The 18,094-nt window shown below is 41.5% G+C and overlaps 1 protein-coding gene across 1 annotated transcript in view; it reads left to right on the top strand.

Moving 5' to 3' along the window:
* Window positions 1-6,587: 6,587 nt before the first annotated feature.
* The window catches only part of dennd4a (DENN/MADD domain containing 4A), a gene marked incomplete at its 5' end in the record, with an annotated part of 23,022 nt that continues 11,515 nt past the window's right edge, over window positions 6,588-18,094 (top strand). The window contains 18 exons of the mRNA XM_080475498.1: window positions 6,588-6,898; window positions 7,092-7,338; window positions 7,436-7,505; window positions 7,604-7,773; window positions 8,656-8,894; window positions 8,986-9,052; window positions 9,192-9,250; window positions 9,361-9,505; window positions 10,002-10,177; window positions 10,546-10,646; window positions 12,635-12,853; window positions 13,283-13,428; window positions 13,861-13,881; window positions 15,460-15,593; window positions 15,915-16,047; window positions 16,581-16,787; window positions 16,889-17,017; window positions 17,119-17,263. Of these exons, the coding sequence (XP_080331624.1) occupies window positions 6,588-6,898; window positions 7,092-7,338; window positions 7,436-7,505; window positions 7,604-7,773; window positions 8,656-8,894; window positions 8,986-9,052; window positions 9,192-9,250; window positions 9,361-9,505; window positions 10,002-10,177; window positions 10,546-10,646; window positions 12,635-12,853; window positions 13,283-13,428; window positions 13,861-13,881; window positions 15,460-15,593; window positions 15,915-16,047; window positions 16,581-16,787; window positions 16,889-17,017; window positions 17,119-17,263 (2,719 nt within the window). The remainder of the gene's footprint in view (window positions 6,899-7,091; window positions 7,339-7,435; window positions 7,506-7,603; window positions 7,774-8,655; window positions 8,895-8,985; window positions 9,053-9,191; window positions 9,251-9,360; window positions 9,506-10,001; window positions 10,178-10,545; window positions 10,647-12,634; window positions 12,854-13,282; window positions 13,429-13,860; window positions 13,882-15,459; window positions 15,594-15,914; window positions 16,048-16,580; window positions 16,788-16,888; window positions 17,018-17,118; window positions 17,264-18,094) is intronic.

The following is an 18,094-nucleotide window of genomic DNA, read 5'->3' as shown; positions in this document are numbered from 1 at the left end:
TCATCTTTATAACTTTTAATTTATGCATATATGTTTTCTAAAACAATATTCAACAAAAAGTTTAACTTCATGTTCTCTAGTGAGCCTATAATTTCTATCCACTTGAGCTTTTCCCCCATAAATACACAACAGTTGTCAGTTGGTTGCAAAACCAAACAGCTGACCAAGTCTTTAAATAGAAAATTTGAAATATTTCGTCCATTAAAAATAAGTTTTATTTTTCAGATACATTTGTGAGATTGAGTGATATTACCAAATTCCCAAGTGTTCTGTTTAAAATTGTTATATCACTAAAATAACAGCTTCCGGTTAATATTGGTGGAACATGAGGAGGAGGGGGGGGGGGGGGGGGGGGGTCAGAGACCCTCTGGTCAAACACATAATTGAATAAGATGAATTATGATGCCCAGAATCACGAAACTCCAATAATTTATCGAAGAAATCAACTGTGTGATGTGTGACGCTCACCTGAGCTGCTCAGATTTCCTCTCTCAGCGTTCAGCCGCGAGCAGCGTCACCGGTGACGTAGAGGAGGGTTGTAATCAGTCACGTGACGCGCGCAAGTCTGGATAAAGCGGCGCTCGAGAGTACACAGTCGATCCAGACCCGTCCAACCCCACTCAGTGATATTGTTATTGTTATTTTGGGCAAACGGATTCAAAATAAATATAACAACAAACGGATAAATATTCCTCCTCTACAGAAATCTGACATTTCTTTATTCCGACCTGCACGCATATACTCGACAGATCGTCTCTATACATCGTCGTGATGTGAGTAGAATTCCTTTAATTATTTTATTTATATTGGGAGTAGAAATACACGACGTTCACACTCTGCTTTTGTCTCATCGAGGTGGTTGTTTTGTTGTGTTTTTTAATAACCTGAAATCGAGCACTTGTTGGTGGTGGTATTTATTCGTGATGCTTTCAGTTGTTATTTGGACGCCGGCTTATTGATTTGCACGATTCACATTCAGGTAAGCTTGTTACGTTATTGTTTGAAGCTTTAAGCATTGCTCCTATAATTTAATTCCCCACGTTGGTGCGTTGCTGTGTGTGTTTGATTTGCTGTACACATAATGCGCCCATTGGTTACTGCGAAGTCATATGGAGGAGTATTCCATTGCATCCCGTGTAGATGCTCCGTAAGATGGCTTCTTCTGAGGTGGGCACCAGAGAAATCCCCTCTGTTATTGTGTCCATTTGTATTTTTCACAGGATAAGCTCCTCGCTTTATTTGCCCTCTGCTGCCGGTGTGCGCTCTCTGCGCCCATCACGCAGGGCTCTGGAACATTTTGCTCTTTCCAGCATCACCTCGGAGTATTTTCTCTCTCATCTCTTCTCTGTGTTTATCCTGGGTGTGTGTGGTTTCCTCATCAGGCAGCCAGGGTTCCCCCTGTCAAACATAAGGAATGCAAATGGCTGATGTGGGTGAGGGTTGTCTCCGTGGCTAAGAGGGAACAGATGCTGAGTGAAATGTTGTGGTACTTCCTCCCTGCCCCCCTGCTGTTGTCACGGTCCTCTAATCCCCACAGCCTCGGACTGTCCAGCAGCCCCTGCTTCTGTCTCTTCAGGCCTTGTTTACAACAGCAGTGTGATTCTCAAAGGCCTTGATATTTCAAACTGAAGAGAGAAACATGATTCAATTCATCCTCAGATAAATTGCAGAATGAGACAAAACAACAGTCCTGATATCTTCTGTGAACAGAGTACATAAACAACAGGGGCATGGTATGGCATATTACATAGTGGCCATTTGATGTTTATTAAACAAGCCAGGCATGTTCTTAAGATGAAATATTCTGATTGAAAACATCAATAAAATTTTTTGAGCAAACATTTTGGGGGGTGAAATTGAGCTTTTTAAACATCCATTTGTCTTTATACAGTTCTGGACCCAATTCCAGGTAACTGTGGGATAAGGAAGACTTCACCCTGGACAGCTCACATGGCAAACACAGAGAGACAGAGCAGCCTATCACACATTTACAGTATACCCGCGGTCAATTTAGCTTCACTTCTTAATCTCACAAGCATTACAAGCAATTATCACAAAAGGTTTATTTTACTCTCCAGGCAAGTTCACGACGCGATAAATGCATAATATGCAATAAGTAAAATGGATTTTAAATGTGGTGCAGAGGTAGTAGACGTAGAAATTGCAGGCATAAACCAAACTAGAAAGAACACTGTGCGTTATGCTGAATGGAGCAGTGCAATCAGAGGAAGCAGAACAATGTGCTGCTCTCTGACAGTGTGAGAAAAATGTCATGTTTGTGATTCCTGAAGGGCCAAACTGAGCCAAGTGTTGGGGAACATTGCGGCTTTACAAATTTTGTCCTGCTGATGGTTGAAGGTGACTCACAACAACAGTAGTGCCTACGAATAGGGAAGTTCGTTTGCTAGCTGGCTCGAAGAGGAAATCCGCCATGTCTTTATTTGTCGTGTTGTTGTGAAAAAAAAAATCTGTGGTGAATGAAGAGATTGCAGTTTCTTTGGAGATTGAGAGTGACTCACTTCCAGTCTTCAACTAATGCAGGATTGCCTGCAACAAAAGAAGTAGGGAGAGGGTTGAAAATCACATTGAAGCTAAAGTATTGAATCTGATGGAAACAGATTTACTTATGTTTACTGTCAATGCCAAGGCCTCAAAACATTTCTCAAGGTAGATCATCAAAATATTTGTTTACTGAACTCTACCCATTTGTGATTTCAACAGAACTACCCATTAGCCCACAGGATTCTAGTTAAAAGTAAGCAGAAGCACTCGGATGCAGATTTCAGCATCAGAGGGAGAAATGTTCAATCTGCAGTTCACTGCTCACTTTTAATGTTGTTGCTATAGAGAAGATTAGATTTAATTTTAGGCCTGCGCTTCCTGTTGAGGGGGAGGAAGAGACTCAGTGGATGCCGTGGTAGTTGGAGCTGGAGATTACATCTATATTTAATCCCAAACCTTCCAAGTATTATGCGACACATCTGTCATGCTACCAGCTGTATATTTAGCAGTGTTCATGCGACGTGTACTGGGAGCAGGTATTTTACAGGCTGAAGAGTACTGCTGCGCTTACAGAGGAGGCGGATGAGATGAGTGGAAATATGTTGGCCTTTGGCCTGTTAGATAATTTGATGAAATCCATTGTAAACACAGATTACAAAAGAAATTGTTGTCCGTCATGAATGTGTTTGGCTGTCTCCATCCTGACCATGTTTGTTGAAGATTTTATGGTGACGAGGCACAATTTGTGACCCGCCAGTGAACTGTCTTAAGAGTACATTGCCTCATGATACTTGATAACCTTGAGTATGGGGAGGACTGGCGGGATGTGTTTTAATGGCAGACATTATCTGCTATCGGGAAGACATGTAATATTATAATCAATCTCACATAGAGCGAGAAGTCATGCCATATCATCTTTCACTGACTAATACTCTGAGAGAGAAAAACACTGTTTTCTATGTGTAGTTGATTCAATTTACAAGTGTAATAGTTTCATGATTTTAGTTTGCAGTAGATCAATATATCCTAAAATCCTAAAATCTTAATATGGTGTATTGATTCAGTCCAAGAAACAAGGAAGAGCTAACACAAGATTATCTGAAGCGAGTACAGGTGTGTATCTGTGTAAACACCAGGTATACACCATTCATTCACTGGTCCCAATTGGTACCACTGTAGTTATACCAGCAGAAGAGACGAGCTGAAAAAAGTAAACTGAGCATATTGGTACTAAAGTGATTCAATGTTCAAGAGATACACGGCTTAAACTTTAAGTAGTGCCCCTTCAAACTACTTTTGCCATTAGTCAAATTGAAAATTGCAAACTGAGAGGTGACATTGTGAAAAGATACACGTTTCACGTTTGTAGATATCTCTAATGATTTGTATTATTGGACTTTAACATTTGTTTGCGAGATATTTTTATTTCTCAGTCTCAAGCTCTGTGACCAGCTGCCTTCCTCTCTGCCATTTTCTGCATTCAGAGAGACGTCTACTTATATAATCTATTTCATGTAAGAAAAGGGTCATCATTTATCTCGGTTCACTGAAAAATCTTTTTCATTGACTTGCTCTCGCTTCACTGTGGAGTCACTGCAGCTTACAGTCTTTTCCAGCGGCCTCAGTCCAAAGCATCCTCCTTCACTTTCCATCACTGAAAAACGATGCAGAAGCAGAAAAGCAGATATTCTAATAAAGTGTTTCTAAGTGTTTCTTTCAGTGCTTTTAGACATTAAAATATAATAAATATTGTTTAATAAAAGATTGACGAAACAAAAAGAGAAAAATTATTCACAAACATACACATATCTATATGTATTTGTGCACATGTAGAAACACTTACAAAACACACGTGCAAATATCCAGGATAATGAAATGAAGTAAAATTATGCGGCAAAATCAATAAAACCCACTACCAGTTGGACAAGATTGAAAATGGCATGTAGGAAACCTTGGGACTCAATATTGTTTGCATTTGACTGCATTTTTTTTTCTTACCACCGGTGAAAAATTATATCGATGAGTGATTAAGAAAAGAACTTCATCCTCAGCCTTGAGCCTTGTGCCCAGCAGCAGCTGTCTCTCTGCCCTTTTTATGCTTTTAGAGAAGCATCTCGTGGTATAAACTGTCATATGAAGAAAGAAGTACCATTCAATCTCTTTTCATCAGAAATACATGTTAATGACCTCCCCTGAAAGTGTGAAAATTTGAAGCAAAACTGACAAAAGAGACTCATGAGAAAACTGAAAAAGCTTGAGCGAACATATAAAAAAAGACATTTCAATGCGATGTTTCTTTGCCTTGAGCCTTAGAATTCGCTGTCCATCAGGTTTGTCCTTTACAATGGAACAAGGTGTTATCAGGCTTCTGCAGAGCTCGATGACGACCCACTTGTTGGAATCAGGTGTGTCGGCATGGAAACATGTTAAGCAACATTTCTCGGTCTGGTCCTTGGGTCCCACTGCCCCACATGTTTCGTAAGTAGTCCTGTTACAGCACATCTGATTCAAATGAATGAGTTGTTTTGATAAAGCGGGAGGCTGACGATGCTCAATCATCCCAAAACCAGGGGTTGAGAAACACTCCTGTAAGGGCTGCTGTTCTATAATCCTCATTTGCCAGGAAGTGAAACCCACTACTGAAGACATAATGCAGTGTTCAAGGATACCAGAAAGAGATGAGAAGATTTTTCTGTTGTTGATTCAAGTTTACCCAGAAGGCTTCACACAGCAGAGCCCAAGCAACATCAAAACAGCCATCAGCTAATAAGAGAAAATTAGACATAAACAAATGTAGATAAAAACACTTCAGGAACCATGAGCGACTTTGTGTTGTTGAGTCATAATTCATAAACACCCTGTTTTTGATGTGCTGGACAAACAGGGTTATAAAACAGAAGAAGAAGAAGAAAAAAAAAGTCCACTGGATTCAAACTTACAGATAAATCAGTTGAAAGCCTCTTGATTTATGACCAGAAGTTCAAGCAGATACTGTAATTCTTATTGGAGTACTTACTGACTCTGAATTGCTCTCGTTCCCCTGCACAACATTGATTATCTTTTATAGATTCATTCTTTTCATGTCCTTGTGTTAACAGCCACTTCCACACTGGGAGCTTGTAAGCAGCGACTGGCTGTCGGTCTTAGTACAGAGCCACAGGGGAGGAACAACACACGGGCCCATTAGCTTTAAAGTCCGTAGAAGACAAAGTCTTAAGAAGGTGAGATATGGTCACAGCCTCTTGTGCGCCACGGGTTCCTAACAAGTGACACGTCCAACACGGAGGATGACTTTATACTAACTCCCACATATCCCAGTGGAGAAATAGGCAGCTGTTTATCAGTTTGCTCGTGAGTGTGGAGGAACTGCTGAGAGAGATAAAGCAGGCTCCTCAGCTGCAGTACAAAACGCTGGCCCAGTGCTGAGAGGGCTTCCAGGGCTCCCTGCTTTGTGATAAAGCCATAACAAGCTGATTCAGAGACGCTCCCTCTATTCCTCGCTCTTTCATGACATTGTTGAGCCCGGAATACTCGCCGTCTGAATCTTCACTTGCGAAAAGCCCTGAAAAAGTTGCTTGCTGCACTACAATGCACCTTTTTCCTGAATGCTGTGTTTCAGCCCCTTGTTCTTGTGCCGTCTGCACATGTTGTTTTTCTTTGTTTCCTCCACCGAGGCATGTGTTTTATTTTATGTAACTGGTCATGGCTTATAGCAAGGTCAATGGTCGCCAGCCCTTCTTTATTCCTTGGTGAAGTATCGTGTTTTTGCAGACAGGAATGTACGGTAAATGCTTCCAGATGTTCTCATTATGTGCTGTTATTTCTTCTTCTTGTAATGTAAGTGATGCCTGCATTTTTCTTGCCGCATTATATTTCAAGTTTAAGACGGGGGTACTCAGGGAGGGAACTTAAAGAGGTTACAGTTTTTGCAAACTTAAAAAGCTGAGATTGTCTCACTTTTGATGACAAAAAGCAATTTCTTGCTTGTTTTCAGGATAGAGCAAATTTTGCTGTGACATTAAAATGTATAATGGAAGTCCCGCTCATTTCTCTGCTTTTACAGCCCCACACTGTGGGAATGGGACATGATGGAGGATAAAGGGCCTCGTGTAGCTGACTACTTTGTGGTTGCCGGCCTCACTGACTCATCCAAGCCTCTGGAGGAAGACCTGCACTTTGACGATGCCGGTCCCAAGTCAGTAAAACCCAAAGCCCCCATCACAGATGTCGCTGTGGTGATCCGCTCCCTGGGCGAAGAGGTACCCCCAGGTTTCACCTGCGTAGAAAGCACCCCCTCAGGCCTCTCTGCAGAGCTCAATGGAGCCAGCCTCAGGGGCCAGCAGATCTTCTTGTGCTTCAAGCGAGGCCGAGATAAGCCTCCACTGACAGATCTCGGGTAAGAAGTAATCCTTCCTCACTGACCCTTCACTCACCCACTGCCACTAATCACCTCTCTGCCTCAGGTCACTGTAATCGGCTCTTAACCATATCCTCTAGTTAGACATCTCTTAAATCTGTAATTTATCAAAGCTATCCAGTTTTCGGAAACGTTATATGAAGACTCACTTCAGCGCTGCCTTGTACTCCAGGATCCTGTATGAGTGGAAGGAGAAGCTGAAGCCTGGATGTCACATAGTCCAGACCACACCCTCAGGCCGCCCCGCCAACATCAGCAGCTCGTCCTCTCAGCGCATCTACATCACCTACCGCCGCGCTCCAAAGAGCCAGCCCCACACTTCTCTGGCTGTCACTGATGTCTGCATCATCATTCCTGGGAAGGGGGAGACGCCCCCCCACACCTTCTGCAAGGTGGACAAGAACCTCAACAGCAGCATGGTGGGGCGAAGCAATACAATATTCATACATATAAATAAAGCATGTTTGTAGATGTGATTTACAAAGTGTTTTTGTCGATCCCTCTCTATTGTTCCAGTGGGGATCCTCAGTCTACCTTTGTTACAAGAAGTCTCTGGCTAAGGCAAATGCAATTGCATACAAAGCAGGTGAACTATTGCACTGAAATATGTTGCTGAATAAAAGATTGTTTCAGTAGTAGCAGCAACACTGACTGTGTGAAAATGGTTTGTGTACGTGTACGCAGGTCTGTTGTGTAGGTACCCCGAGGATGACTACGAGTCGTTCCCACTGCCTGAGTCGGTGCCTATGTTCTGCCTGCCCATGGGGGCAATGATTGAGTGCTGGCCAGCACACACCAAACACTCCCTGCCTGTTTTCTCCACATTTGTGCTTACCGGGGCCTCTGGAGAAAAGGTAGAGCCTTTGGCACGTATTGCTTCCTCCAGTAACTGTGCTCAATTCTCCTGCTGTCTTTTTTGCATCGTCTCTGATACTTTTGCAGTCACAAGCACGATGCCAAACACAGACTAATACAAAGTCGCATTGTGACATTGCCAAGAAAAATACCACTCTCTGTAAAATCTGGCTGTTTCTGTGACATCATCATTGATTACGGGGTTCCCCAGAAGTTCACATTTCTTTTTCAGCATTTTAAATACACAAATTCTCCTTTAATAGCCTCTTTTCAGCTCCATTCCGGCTTTATATCTCTCTTTCTCCCCCTGTGCATTAGGATCTGTGATGCATTAGTTTGTTGATAAACTGCGCTGGTATTTCTACGAAAACAGACAATCCTAATCAACTTCTTGACTCTGACTGCAATCAAAAATGGTCTAAAGGCTATGTTTGGAATACTTAAAGCCCGCTAGCCTTTCAGAGCAATGCAGCATAAAAAAATCTTTTTTCATAGCTCATCTTCTGAATAATGGATGGCTCATGCACCACTTGGGCTGGTGCGCAGGTTTTAAATACTGAATGCCTCAGTGCTCATTTCTTCCTGCCTGCCACCTCTAGTCTGCAGACTATAGTCTCATGACACTCCATGCCTGAATTAATTTGTTTATTTATTTGAAAGAGGGAACTTCAAAGGACTGAGCATGATTCAGCTGATTTATTAAGATGACAATTCTCTTGTGAAGCTGCCACTACTTCTTATCTCGGTATGCACAGTCAAAGGGCTCGGTTTTATCTTCGTTAACTTTGCATTAAGGTTTTAACAAGTGTCCGTCCCCCCGAGCATTTACTGTATTCTTCAAGCAAATCATCACACTTCAACTGTGATCCTTTTGTGCGCAGGTGTACGGAGCAGCGATTCAGTTTTATGAGCCTTACTCAGAGGAGAACCTGTCAGAGCGTCAGTGCGCGCAGCTCGGCCTGCCAAGCTCTGATCTCGGACCTGAGGGGACCAGGAATGTTTACAGCAATAAGAGCATCTGCCTGCTCTCCCACTGGCCCTTCTTTCAGTCCTTCAGGAGCTTTCTCACTTTCCTTTACCGATACGCCATCTCTGGACCACATGCCCTCCCCATTGAAAAGTTAGCAAGTTTTACAGATGTTTTTATTTGAGTCTTTCAAACACTTAAATGCTCCCTTTGCGAGACTAATTGATAACTTTCATTTCTACAGACACATTTCTCACTTCATGCACAATGTGCCGTTTCCCTCGATTCAGAGACCTCGTATTCTTGTGCAGGTGAGCCTAAAACTTTATAAGCAAAGAAATCACTTCTATTTTTAGTGGCTCCTCTATTTGGTTTGACATAAACTCTTTATAAGCTCATCCAATCCATTAGTATGCAAAAACACTAATGCATTTTTTGTGTCATTCACAGTTATCTCCACATGACAGCCTGATTCTGAGCCAACCTGTGTCCTCTCCACTGCCGCTCAGGTAGTGAAACCTCAGCAAGTTGCAAAATTGTGACAGAAACATTTAACTTTCACTTCTGTTTCACTGTTCAAACAATGTTGATATCATTTCTGTGCTTTCTTTTGCGGCAGTGGAGGAAGCCTGTCCACATTATTGCTGAATCTGGGCCCAAAGAATGCCGCCACTTTGCTTGTGCTGGCGGTCACAGAGCACAAGATCCTGGTTCATTCTCTGCGTCCGGATGTCCTCACCAGTGTCACTGAGGCCCTTGTTTCTGTAAGACTCATGCTCTCTTATGACACTAACACTGAAGGTTGTCAGTAATATATATTTACCTACAGGACTACAGTTTAAATACATTCATTGTAATCATTGTGATGCTAATGTGACTCGATCAAATGCATTTATTGAAAATGGATTGATGGCTGTAGAATTGTTCAAAATTGTTCAAGGAGTAAAAGCTTCTGCCCCTTTTGTTCAAAATAACTTCAGCTTTGAATAACTTGCAGTGCTTTAATATTATATCAGTTTCAGTCACTGAGTTACGGGTGTTACTCATGTAAAATCTTGTAAACTGCAACAGCATATAGATAAAAGGGTTTAAAATGGTCCTTTGACATATGATGTATGTTCTTTTAAGATATTTTCTTAAATTAAATGTGTAATGTTTTCTTTATATGGCTAAAATGTTATACAGATTAAGTTAGTCTCCCTGCAGTGTCTCAACTGATGATGGTGATCGTGATGGACGTGTGTGTGTTCTCTCTTTCAGATGATTTTTCCCTTTCACTGGCCATGCCCCTACATTCCTCTGTGCCCTCTGGCCCTGGCAGATGTGCTCAGTGCGCCGTGCCCTTTCATCGTAGGTGTGGACTCCAGATACTTTGACCTGTACGTCCCTCCGGCTGACATCAGCTGCGTTGATCTCGACACCAACACCATCTCTCAGTAAGTGACCTCTGACAGTAGCCCATGCATGATAGACAGCCTCGTTCAGCTTTAAAGGTGCCCAAGTAAAAATCCCTCTTCCATGGCTGGGATTTTTATCGTTCCCCGGTGTTGACTTCCAAGGTTATCAGTGTCTGTCAGCAAGAGCCTCTCTTATGTAACGATAGGAGCTGGAATGTGAACTATTCTTACTGTACACATAAGCCCGCGGGGGTTTCAGTGGTCTCCAACATCAATTCAAAAGTTGTTTTGCGGAGAGATTAAATTGTCAATGCGGATGTCAGTGAATCTGTCTCCTTCCTTATTTCTTCATGCAATGTTTCTCCACTGTCCTCCTGCGTAACGAAGACCATATGCTATGCTTTCAGAAAAGACGACAAGAAGGCTTTAACGTGGAAAATCTTGCCGAGGAGAGCCTGCAAACACCTTCTAAATACTCTGAATAAGATCCATCAGCAGCTCACTGAGGGTGAGTCCAGTCTGCTGCTGTGTCATATCATAAAGTGCTGTCGTGAATAATTTAGGTTGTCTACATGGGTCTGTTGAGTCAGCCTGAACCGTTAACTTTGTAAGCTGAAACTTACTGGATGCAAACACTGGGACATTAAAAGAGCTCATGCAGTTTACTTTGTCTCTGGAGATCTTGTGTACATTGTGCCAGCTATTCCTAATTGTGTAAGCTCTCTTCTACATTGGACCTCCTATACTTTAATTACTCTGTGATTCCAAGAATTTGTTCTTCCACTTATTTGAATATCGTGTCGTTGAATATATAATAGAATAGAATAGAATAGAATGCCTTTTATTGTCACTTGTACAGGTACAGTGAGATTAAAAACAACTCCAGTGACAGTGCAGCAGTTAAAAAGGGCAGAATATAGTGCAAGAAGGAGGGTGGGGGGTGTAGGGGGTAAGGTGCACGGTCCAGTCCTGTGAACGGTACAGAGTGTATTTACAGGAGTACAGAGTATATTTACAGGATAATAAAAACTATAAGAAATTATATAGTTTTGAATATATAAATATCTATTATGGTATTTTGTAAAATACAACAGTTAGTTTTAGATAAACAGCAATACAATAATGCTATGAAATGGCTCTTTATTATCAGATTAATGTTTGGCTTTCTTGTTTTGTTTCTGTTGAACCTCAGTTCAGCTAGAATTATAACAAAGTAATGTCATGTGATGTATTTTTGCCCAATTTTTACCAATGCTTTTATTTTATGGCCGTACAGATGGAAACGTTGGCTTGTCTTTTCAGCACTTTGATCGAGACAGAAATATCTGAAGCACTATTGATCAGATCGCTCTTAAATTTTGTAGAGACATTTAGGATCCTCGGTGGAGGACTTCAAGCAGCTTTGATCCTTTTATTTTAGAACAATCAAAGTACTGTGCCTAAATCTTCTGTGCACTCAGCACATGGTGGGAAAGGTTTTAACTTAAGCCATTATTTATTGAAAGTCATAGTGATGTTGGTGCACTCAGTTCCCAATATTGGATTGCGACCACACCTAATCTAGTTCAATAAATCCTTATGATCCTCTTGAAAAAAAGATGCTTACTCATTCATTTGAATCTTGTGTTTAAGTATAAACATTGTTGGGGTCAGGGGTAGTGTTGACTCTACTGGAGTTGGAAAAATGGGAACGTTTTCTCTTTAGTCAGGTTTGCTTTGCACATACTGACTACTTCAATGTTTTACCAATTGCGATGAATGCTTCCTTGGCACACTAGGTTATAACTTGATGTGGAATAGTGTTGAACCCGAGTTTGAACCCCAATTTATATCCAGTGTGAAAACTATCCATGTCTACAGTGCTAATTACAATGACTTGCTGTGATGAGCCTTGTAAAAAAAAAGCTGGATAGATATTTATACTTGAACAACAATGTTATGTGATTGCCCTGTTGCAATGAAGTGCATATTAAATCATTGTGCGTAATATTTTATACAGCCCAATACTCACTCAATAGCTTAATCAATGCAGTAAGAAGTCAAAACAGTGGCTGAAATTCTTTTATTGTTCACATCAATAATGTAAATGTGAAAAAAGTTGATAATCTGATGCAAGAATCAAGAATTTCTGACTTGTGTAATATAAGATATTCAAAATCAGCTGCACTAGGGTTCCTTTGGAGATGTGCTTTTTAATAAATGGACTCAACATTAGCTTGGTGATTACCTCAGTTTTGAATACATGTGAGGACTGATGAAATTACACTTGGAGCACCATCGAATTAGGCTTCATTTTAGTTGGACCAAACATGACAGTTGTGGAATCATAACTATTCAACGAGCCATTCATAGTATTACTGTATCGGCTGTGTGAACTTTGACTTTGTTATGCTTTTGGTAGGATCAACCAGGTAGCCTCTAGGTATTATAAACAAACAGGGTAGTAGTGCATTCTTTGTTGTCAAACTGTTAGTGTCTATTGTTTTGGGCTTTCAGGCGGCCATTTAAACCTTGAAGATGCACAGATGGACCACACAATGATGGACAGTGAACTTAACGGTGGAAAGAGCCTCCACACCCTGGAGCTGGAGATCCAGGAGGCCTTCCTGCGGTTCATGGCAGCCATATTGAGAGGCTACCGTTCCTATCTCCTGCCCATCACCCAAGCCCCCTCTGAGAAGACCACTGATGCCAGCTCTCTGTTCGACATCCAAGGTATTTTTGCAGCTGCAGCCTGTAATGTTTCAAACTGCTTGTAATCAAAAACCATGTTGACACGTTACTGTTCTCATTCCCCACTGATTTAGTGCTGGAGTAGGTTAGGGGGTTAAGGTCTGAGAGGTGCTGCATCAAAGTTTGCCCTAAATCACTACTGTGACGGATCTGGTGATTTAACTTAAGCCTCGGTGGAAATTAGGCTTGGATGACAAGTCAGAGAAGCCGCTATGATTAATAGCACAATGTCCCAGCACATCTGTGCGCTGTTATGTAAGCGGAGCAGCGGGAAGGACAACTTTTTTTAGTATTTATTTCCTGTAAATGTTGTCTTGGTCTGCACTTCAGTATTCTGAAACAGCTTTAGAAGTAAAAGTCTGAATTCATAATGTCACCAATATAAATCGGTTTGTTATTTGTGTTTTACAGGCTTTCTGAAGAGCCGAGATCGCTCACATCAGAGGTTTTACTCCCTCATGAGTAAGACGCAGATGTTCAGTCGTTTCATAGAAGAGTGCTCCTTTGTCAGTGATAAAGATACAAGCCTGGCTTTCTTTGACGAGTGTGTTGATAAGGTGAGGTTTGCTCTAAATCTTTACTACAGATTTTCTGTGTCAGGTACAATACATCACAATCATTGTGCTATACGAGGACAACAGCTCAGTGAACAGTATTTAGTCTGGCCGCCACTCATTAGCAAACTTTCTGATCCATTTAGAGGGATGATTAATCTCATGCTGTCTTCTCATTTAAGATCTTATGGTGGCTTTCGATTTAATTGGAATGCGTTAATAAATAAATAATAACTATTAACAAAACACAATTAACATATCCCATAAGGCTCGAAATAACATCGTCACTAAGCCGTTCCCGTCTATACTTCCTTACTCACTCTTTTCTGTCTGGTTAAACCAATTCTATGTCCTTGTGTTGTTCTGTTCTCTAATTTTCTGCCTTTTGTATCTCTTTCTGCTCTATCATTTGGTATCATGGTCGCTGCCTCTCAGTTATTCACCACTGGAAGCAAGGTAAGCCAAAAGAAGAAATGTGGCTTTATCTGCCTTTTGTTGTTTTTAGTCAATCTCCTCATGTTAGAGGCAGCAGTTTGCAGTATGAGCCTAAACAGTAACACACCATTTCGGTCCTCTACTTCCAGGGTTGTGCATTTGTTATTACATCAAAGTGATTTAAAGTGTGGGAAGCCTAAATGTGAGGATGTGCATAAGCTGTCAGGAAGCTGCATTATTGAACCAGGTTTCATTAGGAAGAAATGAGAACTGCCTCCTACTGGTCCTTCCTCCAGCTCTAACATAACAGCATTAATTATATGTGCTTGTTGAGATTACTGTGTGATCTCCTGACGTCAGCGTCCATGAAATCTAAGAATTCGACGAAATTGGAAGACAAACGCACCGCGGTGATAATCCGTATTTACTAAAATGTTGTTAGGGGGGTTTTTTTTGTGTTTTTTTTTTTTTTCTGAAATCCCGTGGGAAGAAGCACTCATTGTTAGCGTGTGCAAATTTTTTGAAGATTTGACAGCTTTGATGAACAGAACCTCTTAGCATCCTTTGTTGCGCACACAAAAACACACAAAACATCTGCCTCCCGTCCAGAAAAACATCTTCCCCCCTCTCTGTGTGTGATTGCACATTTGTGCAATCAGGAGGAAGTCACCATTTACATCCTGCACCAACAGTTAGAGCCTCCGTATTAAAAGTTGTTGCGGTTAATATTGGGAAGTGGAAGCACTGATTCATTCAGCGTCATTGCTGCTGAGGTTGACAACAAATGTGCTATTGGGAAAGACCTCCTGGGTGCAAGAGGAAGGGCAGCAAACAGAGAAACACTGAGCAGAATTGAAGCGAGGGCAAATAGGTCAGTGGGAGTCAGTCGACTGAATCATCCACTCAACTGAGTGGAACAAACCCTGTAATGCAGGAACACTGGGGAAATATTCAAATGCTGTCATAATATTCATGTTTTGTTTAACCCATGTCTGAGATAAACTGGCAATCAAGCCAGAGAAATCCAGCAACTGAACACCAGCTCAAAAGGCTTTTTGTGATCTCCCAGTCAAATGCTTTTTGGTGCTGATTTATTTATTTATTTTCAGAAAAAGAAACATGCATGCTTTTGCTGTGCGGCTTCGTGTTGCTGCTGTCCTGAGGCAGACAGCAAGGCTTCGTACGACCCTCTCCAAACGCGGATCAGTCGGTTAAGCGCTGAAACAAATGTGGCAGTTTAGTATCAAGTCCTGCTGCCAAAGTGGTACAGCTAAATGATTTCATGTCCCCTGAGCGACATAGCATCAATTTTGTCCAGGTCACTGGAATAATTTAGTCTTGGAGGATTCATAGGCTACAGCCTCTGCCTTGGCAGTGCCCTTTAGATAAATGAAATTGGGGCATAGGCCATATTTTACGATGTTACAAGGCTCATTAGAGGCATCTGTTTGTCTTCACAGACCCTCATATCTGAAGGTCCACTTGGAGTCAAACACTCACGAGGGCAGCATTCATCAGCATTAGCATTTGTCTCGTGCAGTGAAACTTAAAAGCAGAAATGTAAAATAAAGATGGATGTGTGTTTGTTTTGCAAAACAGATTGACAGTGAAAGGCCAGAAGACACCAGACTGATCGAACTGGATGAATCCCACCGCAGCGAGCACACTGTATATATCAACCCCCCAGAGCTGCCTCCTCTTCCACAGGGAGAAGAGCACCCGCTGTGCTATAGGTACCACCCTGCATATTGATCTTTATCAAACAGACACAAAACAGACTCTTCTCTTTTGCTCTGTCTCACACGTTTTCTATGTGTTGCACAAATGCTGCTCCCAAAGGATAAATGTAGCTCGAATCTTGCTGAAGCTTTTATCACTGTTGTTTGTCAGGTTTAGTGATATGTTTTTGAGCTGGAACACTTTGCTTTTGGTTTCTATCTCACTGTTCAGGCTTCCAGGTAATCACACACAAACAGTTGTACTGATGTGCCATTTTGCTTGGTATAGTATTTAGGAGATTGAGCTCTGTTGAACTTTATCTTGTTTTCTTGCAGCTACTCTGCCTTTCCTGTACTGAATGCTGAGCTTCTGGAGCCACTGGAGGGGCCAAATCCATTATCAGCGGGCACCGCCTCGCGTCACGGCAGCCCAGCTAGCCCGACAGCCATCTTCAGACGCTCTAAACAGGTCAGCCACATGAGATTTGCTTGAGAGAGATCCATCCATCTTCTATTTTGCTGAATCCAACTCAAGGTTGACTGAAAGCTGGAGCCAAGCTGAGCTGGCTATGTGTGAAGGGATGGTAATCCCTGGACAGGTCGCCTGCCCACCAGAGGACAAATAGAGAACCACTGGTGTACCAAGAAAAACAATCCACATAAACACAAGGAGGTCATGCAAACTCCACACAGGAATCAAACCATGAATTTGCCAGCTGTGAGATTACAGTGCTAACCACTGCAGTACAGTGACACCTCTTGAGAACTTCTGACGAGTATACCATTAATTTGTGTGAAACTCACAATAATAAAAAACGAATAATGTTAAAGCACAATGTGTACAAAGAAAACAATTTTATCTGGTTTTATTATTAACAATTTTTTTAAATGGTACACATACATCATGTGAATGTGAACAAACAAATGGATTTGAACTAAAATGTTATTCTATGCTCATGTAAGTCCATTTATTCCTTTTATTTTTTTTCCATTGTGTTGCAGGAGATTAAATCAGCTCAAAAGATGGCCAAAACCTACTCGTCGATGCCTCAGATGTGGTCCAAGTGTCTGTTGCGTCACTGCTATGGCCTGTGGTTCATCTGCCTGCCAGGCTTTGTTGGCAACTGCCACTCCAAGGTTCGAGCTCTGCGCACAGCCTACGATGTGCTGAGGAAGATGCAGGACAAGAAGCTGCAGGCTCCAGACGAGGTAAGATAATGACACAGATCTAAAGAGTGGATTTGTCGGGTATTTTCATAATCAAGCACCAAGTACATTTATTATTGTTAATGACGCTTCTTTTGTTGAAGGTGTGTTACCGCGTGCTACTGCAGTTGTGTGGTCAGTACAGCCAGCCAGTGTTGGCCGTCAAAGTGCTGTTTGAGATGAAGAAAGCGGGAGTACAACCCAATGCGATTACCTACGGCTACTACAACAAGGTACGTGCTGGTACAAACAAACAAGCATAAATACAGCAAGCAGTAAGCTAATTCAACTCAACATTCTTAAAAATCTTAAAATGTATTGTAACTTTTTCAAGGCGGTTTTAGAGAGTACCTGGCCCTCCACTACCAGAGGAGGCTACTTTCTGTGGGGAAAGCTGAGGAATGTTATTTTCGGCGTGCTTCAGTTCAAACAAGCAGGCAGAAAACAACAGAACCCACTCAGAGATCCTCAGCTTTCAGGTAAGAAAACCAACATTCTTCTTTTTCAAAGAAATCTGAAGAGTCCCCTCATATCACACCCGTCTGTAAATGATAAATATCATGACACGACCCACCAGCATCCTTAAAGGTAAAATATAGGATTTTTTCCCCCTTACGTCAACACTTATAGCTTAAAATAATTATCAGAACAATACAAAACCACATTCACAATCTCACCTTACACACAGTGGTCATTCAGGCTTGTGTAGACTTGCAGTACAAGTTTTCACCACAACGTAGTGTGTTGAGTCAATCAAGGAAGCTGCCGAAAACATCACAACACAAGAATGGCTGACGCTACTACACAGTGCAGTACTCTACGTGACGAGTGGGTATACGTTTACTCACTGGGTCCAATCTCAACCACTGCAACTACCAATCAAATAACATTGACCCAAAGTACAGAGGCCTAAACACACTTTATCCTTTTTAAAAACAACTTTCTGTCAGTAGTCCAAGAAATCTCTCATTCTCTGTGTCAGTGCGAGAACTATCTAGAAGACATGAGCGTTTTTTTATTTCTTCCCTTTTTCTTCACCTCTTCACCCCATTATTAATTTTTTTAAGGTGCCATGCTTGACTTTGTGTTATTTTCATGTTTTAATTTATTTGTGGCTGTGGGTAAAATTTCAAACAATTCAAAATGTAGTATGTTATATAATTAATGGTGTGTTTTGCCTTTCCAATTAAGCATCTTGAAAAATATATCAGAGGAAACATTCAGTTGAAAGGCGCACATGTTTTTTATATTTACAAAGATTTCCAATTCTTTATGAATTCTTCAACACTTTACTAAGCCGATTGCCTCAA

This window comes from Lipophrys pholis (genome assembly GCF_963383615.2).
Source record: "Lipophrys pholis genome assembly, chromosome: 11".
Taxonomy (NCBI): domain Eukaryota; kingdom Metazoa; phylum Chordata; class Actinopteri; order Blenniiformes; family Blenniidae; genus Lipophrys; species Lipophrys pholis.
The sequence above is the reverse complement of the archived record's forward strand: the minus strand, read 5'-3'. Positions and strand labels throughout refer to the sequence as shown.